Below are 15,356 nucleotides of genomic sequence, written 5' to 3' on the forward strand. Positions count from 1 at the left end.
ATGTCCATCGACACGTCATCATTGTCACCTTCACCACCACTGACATTAGAGATCTCGGAGAAGGCAGCAACAGCGGGGACCACCCTCCTTGGGTTGACCCGGGTACTGTCGTCAGACTGCTAGGTGGTGACCATTGATACCATCTCTTCCTGATCCGATGCCAAGAATGGCTGCACATTGGTAAGGTTTTGTAATGGATGGGAAAATAAATCCTCTGACTTGAGCGGAGGGGATATGGTGGTGGTGTCTTTGGGGGTGCACACAGCAGATAGTGAAGAGGATCCAGATAGAGAGGATGAGGAGGGTGCAGAAGCAGAAGGCTAAGTGAGCCACTCAACTAAGTCTGTTATGTCCTTTGATGTAGTTGCACGCACCTTCTGCAACTTCCCACTTAGGCTCTGGCTTGGTGCACCTGCCCGACCCCTACCACCCCTGCGGAATGGCCTGCCTCTTCCTCTGTCATTTCAAAATGACCCTGTGACAAAAGTCCCTATAGAAGAACAGTATTTGTGGAAGAAGGTATATCACACCCCTGCCTCAATCAATTATTTTGGGGGGCAACTGGTATATCACACCATTATTTGTTCCAATAATGTTTGTTGCTCTGCGTAGCTGTGGTAACACAGCAAAACTGCAAACAATTGCTGCACTACCTAAATGCACTATATAGAAAGTATATTATTTGTATATCACACCCCTGCTTCAATCAGTTATTTTGGGGGCAACTGGTATAGCACACCAGTAGAAATGATTTGTTCCAATAGCGGTTGTCGCTCTGTGTAGCTGCGGTAACACAACAAAACTGCAAACAAATGCTGCACTATATAGAATGTATATTATTGGTATATAACACCCCTACTTCAATCAGTTTTTTGGGGGGGGAAACTGGTATATCACACCATTTAAAATTATTTGTTCTAATAGAGTTTGGCACTCTGTGTAGCTGCGGTAATGCAGCAAAACTGCAAACAAATGCTGCACTACTGTGAGAGATGGGCTTTGTTTCTCTAAGTGATGTGGTGTGAACATTCTGTAGTACACATTTTTGTGTAGTACACATGGTAACAAACCAGATGTATAAGACATTTGTGCATTCTTTTGTTTAAGGTCAATAGGGGAGGGGGAAATGGGGATTACATTGCAGTTTTCAAATCTACCTACCTACACTACCTCTAGAGTCAGTAAGGTGAAGGATTGTCACAAAGGATGACTGTCCTGAAGGGAACATGTGTAAGTGACCAAGATCCCTTAGGCAAATTTTTAATATTGGTAAGGGAGAAACCTCAAAGTTCAGTTGCATCTGTGGCTTCTGCATACTTACCTATAGTTGGCATTATATATTTGGCCAATTTAAAAATATGTCAAACTGGCCTTAGAGACAGGATTTTATGCAGGAAAGCCCTTTGGTGTTTTCCCTTCAGGATATTGTTCTTACTTAATTCAGCTGAATGAGACGAGTAGTAACTCTAACGTTTACTCTGACAGTTGGTTTATCAAAACGCAGATATCTGGTTATTGTGTGGAGATTTGAAACTCAGACCCAGGATGCAGGTAGAATGAAGTGGCCAATGTACCCTGATCAAGTCCTGATGCCATTTGTTCTATTCCCGCCTCCTGAGTGGGATCAAATCAGTAGACAAAAACAATGTCCGGTCATGACTAAGGAGGTCACTCCCTACATCCTTTGACTCACATGTATACATGGAAGCCCTAGGAATCTGTAGAAGAGTTTTTGACAAATTTAAAGCTAAAAGTCAGATAGCTGCAGGATTTGAGGATTAGTAGTAAAAATAAAAATAAAAAATTAGATTGGATTAACATCTCTTTTGTCATCAACAGAGATTTGGGAATTACACCTGTGATGCTGCGAAGGGAATGGTGGAACAGTGGAACAACTGAGCTCTTTTCCAGCGATGACTCTACAGAACCGACTGGTCCTTGACAGCAGAAAAAGGAGGGGTCTATAAAATCATTGGAAGTTCCTGCTGCATCTACATTCCAGACAACACTGCCCCTGATGGAAGGATAACCAAGGATCTGAAGAAACTGATGGACTTTATCAAATTAACTTTTGGGAAAACTTCTGAAATTAATCACATCATGGCCAGAACATTGATTTGGAAACTGGTTCAGAGATTACAATATTTTTAGCATTTGCTTTTAATAGGCTGTTTAATAGTTCTCCATTTTAGGAAAATAGTTTTTAAAAATGTTTAATACATCCATGCCCACACATTATATATGTGATGTGCCCCTGTCAAAGACAAAGATTATTCCATCCTGAAGTAAATAAAACCTTGTTGATGGTTGCGGGGTAAATAGGACAAGGTGAAGGCAAACCCAAAAGGGAGTTGAGGGGACCAGGTGAAGCAATAAGAAAAGTCCAGCTCTTCGCTGTTTAGGGCGTTAGGAGAGTACCTCACCTTTGCCTGTTCACCTTTGGTCTATTTCCCGCAAAAGGAGGGATTTGTAAGTGATGGGCTTTGTTTCTCTATGTGTATGTGGTGTGCACATTCTGTAGTACACATTTTTGTCCACTAGATGGCCGCAAACCAGATGTATGAGCCATGTGTGCATTCTTTTGTTTAAGGTCAATAGGTGGGACGGGGAAAATGGGGATTACATTGCGGTTTTCAAATCTACCTATGAACTCAGAGTTCATGTTGCTGAAACCACTCCTATCAGGTTTAGGAGCCAAAAGTCTCTTCTTAAGTAACACCCCTTTTGTGATGTCATGCTATTTAAGTCAATGTAGCGTGAATAAAGCTCTCTCTTCTACCATGGCTCAGGGGGGATGAGAAGATGCTTTCATGAAACCATCAAACCAAACAAATGCTGCACTACTCAAATGCTCTATATAGACAGTATATAATTGGTATATCACACCCCTGCTTCAATCAGTTTTTTGGGGGGCAACTGGTATATCACACCAGTAGAAATGATTTGTTCCAATAGCGTTTGTCAGTCTGTGTAGCTGAGGTAACGCAGCAAAACTGCAAACAAATGCTTCTAATGCACTATATGGAAAGTATATTGCGCCCCTTAGTAAGTCACATCTATCGATAGCACACATATACCAGTCCTTAAAAGGACTCTTGTGGCCCTATTAGCTAGCGTTTGGTGTCCCTAACAGTCTGTCCCTGCTCCACACAGCAACCTTTCCCTACACTGGCAAAAGACTGAACGTAAAATGGTGGCCAGATCGGGTTTATTTATAAGGTAGGGGGTATGTCCATGTGCTGAAACATGTCAATTGGCTGTCCTGTACCACCTGATCTTCACTATGTAAAAGAATATGGCGCTGGCGGACATCTCTATATGTTCGCCCGTTAGGCGAACCACAAACGAGCATAGTTCGCCGCGAAACGACCGCCGGGCGAACCGCAAGGCCATCTCTATTTGTTAATATATATTAATTATCACCTCGAATACCGTCCACTGCTCTACTATTATTGCATCATTTCCTCTGTTCTTTGAGGCGATAACTCGAGAAGCTTCATCTTCATAGACAAATAATCCATCCAATAATTTTGGTGTTTGTTCCCCTGTGAAAAGAAAACATATTAAATGTGTGTGTCTGTCTACTAATGTAAACCATTATTGCTTTGGGTCAGAAAAATATTTGGTAACTGAAAGGTGCAATTCATATTACAGCAAGAAAAATCCTAATGGAAGGAAAAGTAGGGTAATTTATTTCCCATTCCTGTAGGAATGAGTGATTAATCCTTTATACACGCTTGCCTTCTTAAGGCCCCTTTCGCACGGGCGAGTATTCCGCGCGGATGCGATCCGTGAGTTGAACGCATTGCCCTCACACTGAATCCTGACCCATTCATTTCTATGGGACTGTGCACATGAGCGGTGATTTTCACGCATCACTTGTGCGTTGCGTGAAAATCCCAGCATGCTCCTCTTTGTGCGTTTTTCACATAACGCAGGCCCCATAGAAATTAATGGTGTTGCGTGAAAATCGCAAGCATCCGCAAGCAAGTGCGGATGCGGTGCAATTTTCACGCACGGTTGCTAGTTGACGATCGGGATGGAGACCCGATCATTATTATTTCCCCTTATAACATGGTTATAAGGAAAAATAATAGCATTCTTAATACAGAATGCATAGTAAAATAGCGCTGGAGGGGTTAAAAAAATAAATTAAAATAATTTAACTTACCTTAATCCACTTGTTCGCGCAGCCGGCATCTCTTCTGTCTTTATCTGTGAGCAATAGTACCTTTGATGACGTCACTACGCTCATCACATGATCCATGATTCATGTGATGAACTCAGTGATGTCATCAAAGGTTCTATTGCTCACAGATAAAGACAGAAGAGATGCCGACTGCGCGAACAAGTGGATTAAGGTAAGTTAAATTATTTTAATTTATTATTTTTAACCCCTCCAGCCCTATTTTACTATGCATTCTGTATTCAGAATGCTATTATTTTCCCTTATAACCATGTTATAAGGGACAATAATACAATCTACAGAACACCGATCCCAAGGTTCGGGTTTGGGTACCAAACATGCCGATTTTTCTCACGCGCGTGCAAAACGCATTACAATGTTCCCGCAACGCACCCGCACCTTTTCCCGTTACGCCCGTGTGAAAGATAAAATAAACTTTTTTTGACTATAATGATTAGGGATGAGCAAATTTCATATTTTGAAATTCGATTTCGGATTGTGGTACAATCTGAATTTCGTTATAGATTCCATATCCACGGACCATAACGCAATTCTATAACGGAATATATAACGGAATGCCTTTAGAGGCATTCAGTTATTCATTCCGTCATAACAGAAGTCTACGGCCTGCATAATGGATCCGTCCGGTTTTAAATAATTCTGAAAATGTTTTCTGGAGACACATTGTACTTTATGTTAGCGGTAAATTTGGGTCAATATTTTTTTTCATTTTTTTATAAAAAAAAATCTGAATTTACAGAAAATATGGGAAAATTCACAATTTTCTAAATTTTCATTTCTCTACTTTTAGGACAGATATATATACAGTCACTTCCCACTATGATCTAATAGTACAGGCATGGCCAACCTGCGGCTCTCCAGCTGTTGTAAAACTACAACTCCCACCATGCCCTGCTGTAGGCTGATACCTGTAGGCCGTTCTGGCATGCTGGGAGTTGTAGTTTTGCAACAGCTGGAGAGCCTCAGGTTGGCCATCCCTGTACTAGTGCATCATATGTCAGGAAGGGGATAAAGCCTAGGCATAGCCTTACAGTTTACATAGCTGCTGTTTGAACTATCCTTAGGCTGATAGCTCTAACTCTTGATTATGGATGGTATTGCAGCTCAGCCCCCTTCACTTCACTGGACCAGAGATTTAATATCAAATACAACTCATGAACAGGAATGGTGCTGTTTCTGGAAGAAAGCAGCCATGGTTTTCTAACCCTGGAAACCCCTTTAGGCAGCAATCTTCACAGCAATGTTATCTCTAGTGATTAAATGGCTTCAGCAGAGTCTAAATTAAGGTGGATTTATACAGCCCAATTTTCAGGCAGATTATTGGAATTGGGTTTGTGCGAATGCTGATTCCCAACAATCTGCCCATCTAAGGCTGGGTTCACACGGGCGTCACGTTTTGGCTCAGGATCCCGAGTGCATTACTGCAAACCCACATGAGTAGTTACCCAATTGCAGTCAGTTTTGACTGCGATTGCATTCCATTGTTCAGTTTTTATCATGCTGGTGCAATGCGTTTTGCACGCGCGTGATAAAAAACTGAATGTGGTACCCAGACCCGAACTTCTTCACTGAAGTTCAGGTTTGGGTTCGGTGTTGTGTAGATGTAATTATTTTCCCCTATAACATGGTTATAAGGGAAAATAATAGCATTCTGAATACAGAATGCTTGGTACAAGGTCAATTGAGGGTTAAAAATAATTAACTCACCTCCTCCAATTGATAGCGTAAGCTGCCGGTTTCCTGTTCTTTCTTCAGGACCTGTCAAAGGACCTATGGTGACGTCACTGAGCTCATCACATGGTCCAATCACATGGTCCATCACCACGGTGATGGGCCATGTGGTTGGACCATGTGATGTAACGTCACAGGTCCTTTAGCCGGCATCTCATGATTAAAGAAGTAAGAAGACATCGGCAACTGCGCGATCAAGTGGAGGTGAGTTATTTTTTTTTTTTTATGTTAACCCTCAATTGACCTTCTACTATACATTCTATATTAAAGAATGCTATTATTTTCTCTTATAACCATGTTATAAGCACGAATCCAGCCCATGGTTCCACGGACCGCTCACGGCCGTGAAACACGGCTGCGTGCATTCGGCCAAAACGTGTGGAATCTGCACGTTTTTTTCAGCATGAAAAACTCACATTTTTTCCGGGCAGCTTTTTAAAAAAAATTGATGCTTTCTTTTTAACTAATGGGTTCAATACAAACCTGAATTCTAAGCTTGAGATTTTTGAAGTAATATCTGCTCTAATAGCAGGCCATGACGGGAACAAGCCTCCCTAGTATCGAGGGTGCTCATTCCCATCATGGCCTGATATTGGCTGCCCCAAACCACTGTCAAACCCCCCCACCAGATGTTTTCATAGGCCCAATAGGGAGCTGCAGCTGTGCGGGGATCAGTAGTGCTGGGGAGCAAGGCAAGTATAATCTGTATGAGGGGCGTGGGAAGGGTCATTTTTGGGGTTGGATAATCCCTTTAACCACTTCAGCCCCGCTAGGTGAAACCCCCTTCATGACCAGGCCACTTTTTACACTTCGGCACTACACTCCTTTCACCGTTTATCGCTCGGTCATGCAACTTACCACCCAAATGAATTTTACCTCCTTTTCTTCTCACTAATGGAGCTTTCATTTGGTGGTATTTTATTGCTGCTGACATTTTTACTTTTTTTGTTATTAATCAAAATGTAACGATTTTTTTGCAAAAAAATGACATTTTTCACTTTCAGCTGTGAAATTTTGCAAAAAAAACGACATCCATATATAAATTTTTCGCTAAATTTATAGTTCTACATGTCTTTGATAAAAAAAAAATGTTTGGGCAAAAAAAAAATGGTTTGGGTAAAAGTTATAGCATTTACAAACTATGGTACAAAAATGTGAATTTCCGCTTTTTGAAACGGCTCTGACTTTCGGAGCACCTGTCATGTTTCCTGAGGTTCTACAATGCCCAAACAGTATAACTACCCCACAAATGACCCCATTTCGGAAAGTAGACACCCTAAGGTATTCGCTGATGGGCATAGTGAGTTCATAGAACTTTTTATTTTTTGTCACAAGTTAGCGGAAAATGATGATGATTTTTATTTTTTATTTTTTTCTTACAAAGTCTCATATTCCACTAACTTGCGACAAAAAATAAAAAATTCTAGGAACTCACCATGCCCCTCACAGAATACCTTGGGGTGTCTTCTTTCCAAAATGGGGTCACTTGTGGGGTAGTTATACTGCCCTGGCAATTTAGGGGCCCAAATGTGTGAGAAGTACCTTGCAATCAAAATGTGTAAAAAATGACCGGTGAAATCCAAAAGGTGCACTTTGGAATATGCGCCCCTTTGCCCACCTTGGCAGCAAAAAAGTGTGACACATCTGGTATCGCCGTACTCAGGAGAAGTTGGGGAATGTGTTTTGGGGTGTCATTTTACATATACCCATGCTGGGTGAGAAAAATATCTTGGTCAAATGCCAACTTTGTATAAAAAAATGGGAAAAGTTGTCTTTTGCCAAGATATTTCTCTCACCCAGCATGGGTATATGTAAAATGACACCCCAAAACACATTCCCCAACTTCTCCTGAGTACGGCGATACCAGATGTGTCACACTTTTTTGCAGCCAAGGTGGGCAAAGGGGCGCATATTCCAAAGTGCACCTTTCAGATTTTGCAGGCCATTTTTTACACATTTTGATTGCAAAGTTCTTCTCACACATACAGTCATGTGAAAAAATTAGGACACCCTTTGAAAGCATGTGGTTTTTTGTAAAATTTTTAATAAAAGGTTATTTCATCTCCGTTTCAACAATACAGAGAGATTAAAGTAATCCAACTAAACAAAGAAAACTGAAGAAAAGTCTTTTCAAGATCTTCTGTAAATGTCATTCTACAAAAATGCCTATTCTAACTGAGGAAAAAGATAGGACACCCTCACATGTATTCCCTCTTAAATTGGCTCAGATCTCACACAGGTATATCACACCAGGTGCACATAATTAGTAGATTGTTACTCTGCATGTTGAATGAGGCTTGCCCTATTTAAACCTCAGACATTTAGTTTGGTGTGCTCCTGACTGTTGAAGTGAGAGTGAGCACCATGGTGAGAGCAAAAGAGCTGTCAGAGGACTTCAGAAAAAAGATTGTAGCAGCCTATGAGTCTGGGAAGGGATTTAAAAAGATCTCAAAAGATTTTGAAATCAGCCATTCCACTGTCCGGAAGATAGTCTACAAGTGGAGGGCTTTCAAAACAACTGCCAACATGCCCAGGACTGGTCGCCCCAGCAAGTTCACCCCAAGAGCAGACCGCAAGATGCTAAAAGAGGTCTCCAAAAACCCTAAAGTGTCATCTCGAGAACTACAGCAGGCTCTGGCTACTGTTGATGTAGAAGTACATGCCTCTACAATCAGAAAGAGACTGTACAAGTTTAACTTGCATGGGAGGTGTGCAAGGAGGAAACCTTTGCTTTCCAAGAGAAACATCGAGGCCAGACTGACATTTGCCAGAGATAAAGTTGACAAAGACCAGGACTTCTGGAATAATGTTCTTTGGACAGATGAGTCCAAAATTGAATTATTTGGACACAACAGCAGAGGACATGTTTGGCGTAAACCAAACACAGCATTCCAAGAAAAGAACCTCATACCAACTGTGAAGCATGGAGGTGGAAGTGTCATGGTTTGGGGCTGCTTTGCTGCAGCAGGACCTGGTCAGCTCACCATCATAGAATCCACGATGAATTCTACTGTGTATCAGAAGGTGCTTGAAGAACATGTGAGACCATCAGTTAGAAAATTAAAGCTGAAGCGGAACTGGACCATGCAACATGACAATGACCCAAAACATACTAGTAAATCAACCAAAGATTGGCTGAAAAAGAAGAAATGGAGAGTCCTGGAATGGCCAAGTCAAAGTCCAGATTTGAATCCCATTGAGATGCTGTGGGGTGACTTGAAAAGGGCTGTACGTGCAAGAAACCCCTCAAACATCTCACAGCTGAAAAAGTTCTGCATTGAGGAGTGGGGTAAAATTTCCTCAGACCGATGTCGAAGACTGGTAGATGGCTACAAGAACCGTCTCACTGCAGTTATTTCAGCCAAAGGAGGTAACACTCGCTATTAGGGGCAAGGGTGTCCTATCTTTTTCCTCAGTTAGAATAGGCATTTTTGTAGAATGACATTTACAGAAGATCTTGAAAAGACTTTTCTTCAGTTTTCTTTGTTTAGTTGGATTACTTTAATCTCTCTGTATTGTTGAAACGGAGATGAAATAACCTTTTATTAAAAATGTTACAAAAAACCACATGCTTTCAAAGGGTGTCCTAATTTTTTCACATGACTGTATGGGCCCCTAAATTGCCAGGGCAGTATAACTACGCCACAAGTGACCCCATTTTGGAAAGAAGACACCCCAAGGTATTCCGTGAGGGGCATGGCGAGTTCCTAGAATTTTTTATTTTTTGTCACAAGTTAGCGGAAAATGATGATTTTTTTTTTTTTCTCTTTTTTCCTTACAAAGTCTCATATTTCACTAACTTGCGACAAAAAATAAAAAATTCTAGGAACTCGCCATGCCCCTCACGGAATACCTTGGGGTGTCTTCTTTCCAAAATGGGGTCACTTGTGGCGTAGTTATACTGCCCTGGCAATTTAGGGGCCCATATGTGTGAGAAGTACTTTGCAATCAAAATCTGTAAAAAATGACCGGTGAAATCCGAAAGGTGCACTTTGGAATATGTGCCCCTTTGCCCACCTTGGCATCAAAAAAGTGTCACACATCTGGTATCGCCGTACTCAGGAGAAGTTGGGGAATGTGTTTTGGGGTGTCATTTTACATATACCCATGCTGGGTGAGAGAAATATCTTGGCAAAGGACAACTTTTCCCATTTTTTTATACAAAGTTGGCATTTGACCAAGATATTTTTCTCACCCAGCATGGGTATATGTAAAATGACACCCCAAAACACATTGCCCAACTTCTCCTGAGTACGGCGATACCAGATGTGTCACACTTTTTTGCTGCCAAGGTGGGCAAAGGGGCACATATTCCAAAGTGCACCTTTCGGATTTTGCAGGGCATTTTTTACACATTTTGATTGCAAAGTTCTTCTCACACATTTGGGCCCCTAAATTGCCAGGGCAGTATAACTACCCCACAAGTGACCCCATTTTGGAAAGAAGACACCCCAAGGTATTCCGTGAGGGGCATGGTGAGTTCCTAGAATTTTTAATTTTTTGTCGCAAGTTAGTGGAATATGAGACTTTGTAAGGAAAAAAGAAAAAAAAAGAAAAATCATCATTTTCCGCTAAATTGTGACAAAAAATAAAAAATTCTAGGAACTCGCCGTGCCCCCCACGGAATACCTTGGGGTGTCTTCTTTCCAAAATGGGGTCACTTGTGGCGTAGTTATACTGCCCTGGCAATTTAGGGGCCCAAATGTGTAAGAAGTACCTTGCAATCAAAATGTGTAAAAAATGGCCTGCGAAATCCGAAAGGTGCCCCTTTGCCCACCTTGGCTGCAAAAAAGTGTCACACATGTGGTATCGCCGTACTCAGGAGAAGTTGGGCAATGTGTTTTGGGGGGTCATTTTACATATACCCATGCTGGGTGAGAGAAATATCTTGGCAAAAGACAACTTTTCCCATTTTTTTATACAAAGTTGGCATTTGACCAAGATATTTTTCTCACCCAGCATGGGTATATGTAAAATGACACCCCAAAACACATTCCCCAACTTCTCCTGAGTACGGCGATACCACATGTGTGACACTTTTTTGCAGCCTAGATGCGCAAAGGGGCCCAAATTCCTTTTAGGAGGGCATTTTTAGACATTTGGATCCCAGACTTCTTCTCATGCTTTAGGGCCCCTAAAAAGCCAGGGCAGTATAAATACCCCACATGTGACCCCACTTTGGAAAGAAGACACCCCAAGGTATTCAATGAGGGGCCTGGCGAGTTCCTAGAATTTTTTTTTTTTTTGCATAAGTTAGCGGATATTGATTTTTTTTTGTTTATTTCTCACAAAGTCTCACTTTCCGCTAACTTAGGACAAAAATTTCAATCTTTCATGGACTCAATATGCCCCTCACGGAATATCTTGGGGTGTCTTCTTTCCGAAATGGGGTCACATGTGGGGTATTTATACTGCCCTGGCTTTTTAGGGGCCCTAAAGCGTGAGAAGAAGTCTGGAATATAAATGTCTAAAAATGTTTACGCATTTGGATTCCGTGAGGGGTATGGTGAGTTCATGTGAGATTTTATTTTTTGACACAAGTTAGTGGAATATGAGACTTTGTAAGAAAAAACAAAAACAAACAAAAAATTTCCGCTAACTTGGGCCAAAAAAAATGGCTGAATTGGAGCCTTACCAGGGGGGGGAGTGATCAATGACAGGGGGGTGATCAATGACAGGGGGGTGATCACCCATATAGACTCCCTGATCACCCCCCTGTCATTGATCACCCCCCCTGTAAGGCTCCATTCAGACATCCGCATGATTTTTTACGGATCCATGGATACATGGATCGGATCCACAGAACGCATGCGGACGTCTGAATGGAGCCTTACAGGGGGGTTATCAATGACAGGGGGTGATCAGGGTAATCAGGGTGATCACCCCCCTGTCACTGATCACCCCCCCTGTAAGGCTCCATTCAGACATCCGCATGATTTTTTACGGATCCATGGATACATGGATCGGATCCACAAAATGCATGCGGACGTCTGAATGGAGCCTTACAGGGGGGTTATCAATGACAGGGGGTGATCAGGGTAATCAGGGTGATCACCCCCCTGTCACTGATCACCCCCCCTGTAAGGCTCCATTCAGACATCCGCATGATTTTTTACGGATCCATGGATACATGGATCGGATCCACAAAATGCATGCGGACGTCTGAATGGAGCCTTACAGGGGGGTTATCAATGACAGGGGGTGATCAGGGTAATCAGGGTGATCACCCCCCTGTCACTGATCACCCCCCCTGTAAGGCTCCATTCAGACATCCGCATGATTTTTTACGGATCCATGGATACATGGATCGGATCCACAAAATGCATGCGGACGTCTGAATGGAGCCTTACAGGGGGGTTATCAATGACAGGGGGTGATCAGGGTAATCAGGGTGATCACCCCCCTGTCACTGATCACCCCCCCTGTAAGGCTCCATTCAGACATCCGCATGATTTTTTACGGATCCATGGATACATGGATCGGATCCACAAAATGCATGCGGACGTCTGAATGGAGCCTTACAGGGGGGTTATCAATGACAGGGGGTGATCAGGGTAATCAGGGTGATCACCCCCCTGTCACTGATCACCCCCCCTGTAAGGCTCCATTCAGACATCCGCATGATTTTTTACGGATCCATGGATCGGATCCACAGAACGCATGCGGACGTCTGAATGGAGCCTTACAGGGGGGTTATCAATGACAGGGGGTGATCAGGGTAATCAGGGTGATCACCCCCCTGTCACTGATCACCCCCCCTGTAAGGCTCCATTCAGACATCCGCATGATTTTTTACGGATCCATGGATACATGGATCGGATCCACAAAATGCATGCGGACGTCTGAATGGAGCCTTACAGGGGGGTTATCAATGACAGGGGGGTGATCAGGGAGTGTATATGGGTGATCACCCGCCTGTCATTGATCACCCCCTGTAAGGCTCCATTCAGACGTCCGCATGTGTTTTGCGGATCCGATCCATGTATCCATGGATCCGTAAAAATCATGCGGACGTCTGAATGGTGCCTTACAGGGGGGTGATCAATGACGGGGGTGATCAATGACAGGGGGTGATCAGGGAGTGTATATGGGTGATCACCCGCCTGTCATTGATCACCCCCCTGTAAGGCTCCATTCAGACGTCCGCATGATTTTTACGGATCCATGGATACATGGATCGGATCCGTAAAAATCATGCGGACGTCTGAACGGAGCCTGACAGGGGGGTGATCAATGACAGGGCGGTGATCAATGACAGGGGGGTGATCAGGGAGTTTATATGGGGTGATCATGGGTGATCAGGGGTTTATAAGGGGTTAATAAGTGACGGGGGGGGGGTGGGGGGGTGTAGTGTAGTGTAGTGTGGTGTTTGGTGCGACTGTACTGACCTACCTGAGTCCTCTGGTGGTCGATCCTAACAAAAGGGACCACCAGAGGACCAGGTAGGAGGTATATTAGACGCTGTTATGAAAACAGCGTCTAATATACCTGTTAGGGGTTAAAAAATTCGGATCTCCAGCCTGCCAGCGAGCGATCGCCGCTGGCAGGCTGGAGATCCACTCGCTTACCTTCCGTTCCTGTGAGCGCGCGCGCCTGTGTGCGCGCGTTCACAGGAAATCCCGGCCCTCGCGAGATGACGCGTATATGCGTCGTCGTGCGCAGGGCTGCCACCTCCGGACCGCACATCTGCGTTAGGCGGTCCGGAGGTGGTTAATTACATCCCTTTGTGGCCAATAGAGCCGAGCCAAGTGGTAGTTTTTTTTTCTGGGAGTTTCCAACTTCTATAGAGATGCATAAGTGAAAATTGCCAGAAAAAAAACACATAACATGCTGTGATGAAACAAAAATGATAAAAATGCACAAACACAATATAAACAAAAAAGCATGAAAAATGCTTTGTCTGTAGTGCAATTCAAAATACACTATACACTTTAGGGCTCATGCACATGACCATATATATTTTGCAGACTGCAAAACCTGGATATGCAAAAAAAAATAAAAAATTGATGACATCCGGGTGACAACCATGTTACATACAGTGGAGGAAATAATTATTTGACCCCTCACTGATTTTGTAAGTTTGTCCAATGACAAAGAAATGAAAAGTCTCAGAACAGTATCATTTCAATGGTAGGTTTATTGTAACAGTGGCAGATAGCACATCAAAAGGAAAATCGAAAAAATAACTTTAAATAAAAGATAGCAACTGATTTGCATTTCATTGAGTGAAATAAGTATTTGAACCCCTACCAACCATTAAGAGTTCTGGCTCCCACAGAGTGGTTAGACACTTCTACTCAATTAGTCACCCTCATTAAGGACACCTGTCTTAACTAGTCACCTGTATAAAAGACACCTGTCCACAGAATCAATCAATCAAGCAGACTCCAAACTCTCCAACATGGGAAAGACCAAAGAGCTGTCCAAGGATGTCAGAGACAAAATTGTAGACCTGCACAAGGCTGGAATGGGCTACAAAACCATTAGCAAGAAGCTGGGAGAGAAGGTGACAACTGTTGGTGCGATTGTTCGAAAATGGAAGGAGCACAAAATGACCATCAATCGACCTCGCTCTGGGGCTCCACGCAAGATCTCACCTCGTGGGGTGTCAATGGTTCTGAGAAAGGTGAAAAAGCATCCTAGAACTACACGGGAGGAGTTAGTTAATGACCTCAAATTAGCAGGGACCACAGTCACCAAGAAAACCATTGGAAACACATTACACCGCAATGGATTAAAATCCTGCAGGGCTCGCAAGGTCCCCCTGCTCAGGAAGGCACATGTGCAGGCCCGTCTGAAGTTTGCCAATGAACACCTGAATGATTCAGAGAGTGACTGGGAGAAGGTGCTGTGGTCTGATGAGACCAAAATAGAGCTCTTTGGCATTAACTCAACTCGCTGTGTTTGAGGAAGAAAAATGCTGCCTATGACCCCCAAAACACCGTCCCCACCGTCAAGCATGGGGGTGGAAACATTTTGCTTTGGGGGTGTTTTTCTGCTAAGGGCACAGGACAACTTATTCGCATAAACGGGAAAATGGACGGAGCCATGTATCGTGAAATCCTGAGCGACAACCTCCTTCCCTCTGCCAGGAAACTGAAAATGGGTCGTGGATGGGTGTTCCAGCACGACAATGACCCAAAACATACAGCAAAGGCAACAAAGGAGTGGCTCAAGAAGAAGCACATTAAGGTCATGGAGTGGCCTAGTCAGTCTCCGGACCTTAATCCAATCGAAAACCTATGGAGGGAGCTCAAGCTCAGAGTTGCACAGAGACAGCCTCGAAACCTTAGGGATTTAGAGATGATCTGCAAAGAGGAGTGGACCAACATTCCTCCTAAAATGTGCGCAAACTTGGTCATCAATTACAAGAAACGTTTGACCTCTGTGCTTGCAAACAAGGGTTTTTCCACCAAGT

General features: G+C 43.2%; 1 protein-coding gene across 1 annotated transcript in view; it reads right to left on the bottom strand.

Annotated features, from left to right (window-relative positions):
* Window positions 1-15,356, bottom strand: part of RFTN2 (raftlin family member 2) — a 220,911-nt gene that overhangs the window by 56,100 nt on the left and 149,455 nt on the right. Inside the window, exon 6 of the mRNA XM_044303233.1 lies at window positions 3,424-3,545. Within this exon, the coding sequence (XP_044159168.1) occupies window positions 3,424-3,545 (122 nt within the window). The remainder of the gene's footprint in view (window positions 1-3,423; window positions 3,546-15,356) is intronic.

The sequence above is a fragment of the Bufo gargarizans genome, chromosome 8 (assembly GCF_014858855.1).
Source record: "Bufo gargarizans isolate SCDJY-AF-19 chromosome 8, ASM1485885v1, whole genome shotgun sequence".
Lineage (NCBI taxonomy): Eukaryota > Metazoa > Chordata > Amphibia > Anura > Bufonidae > Bufo > Bufo gargarizans.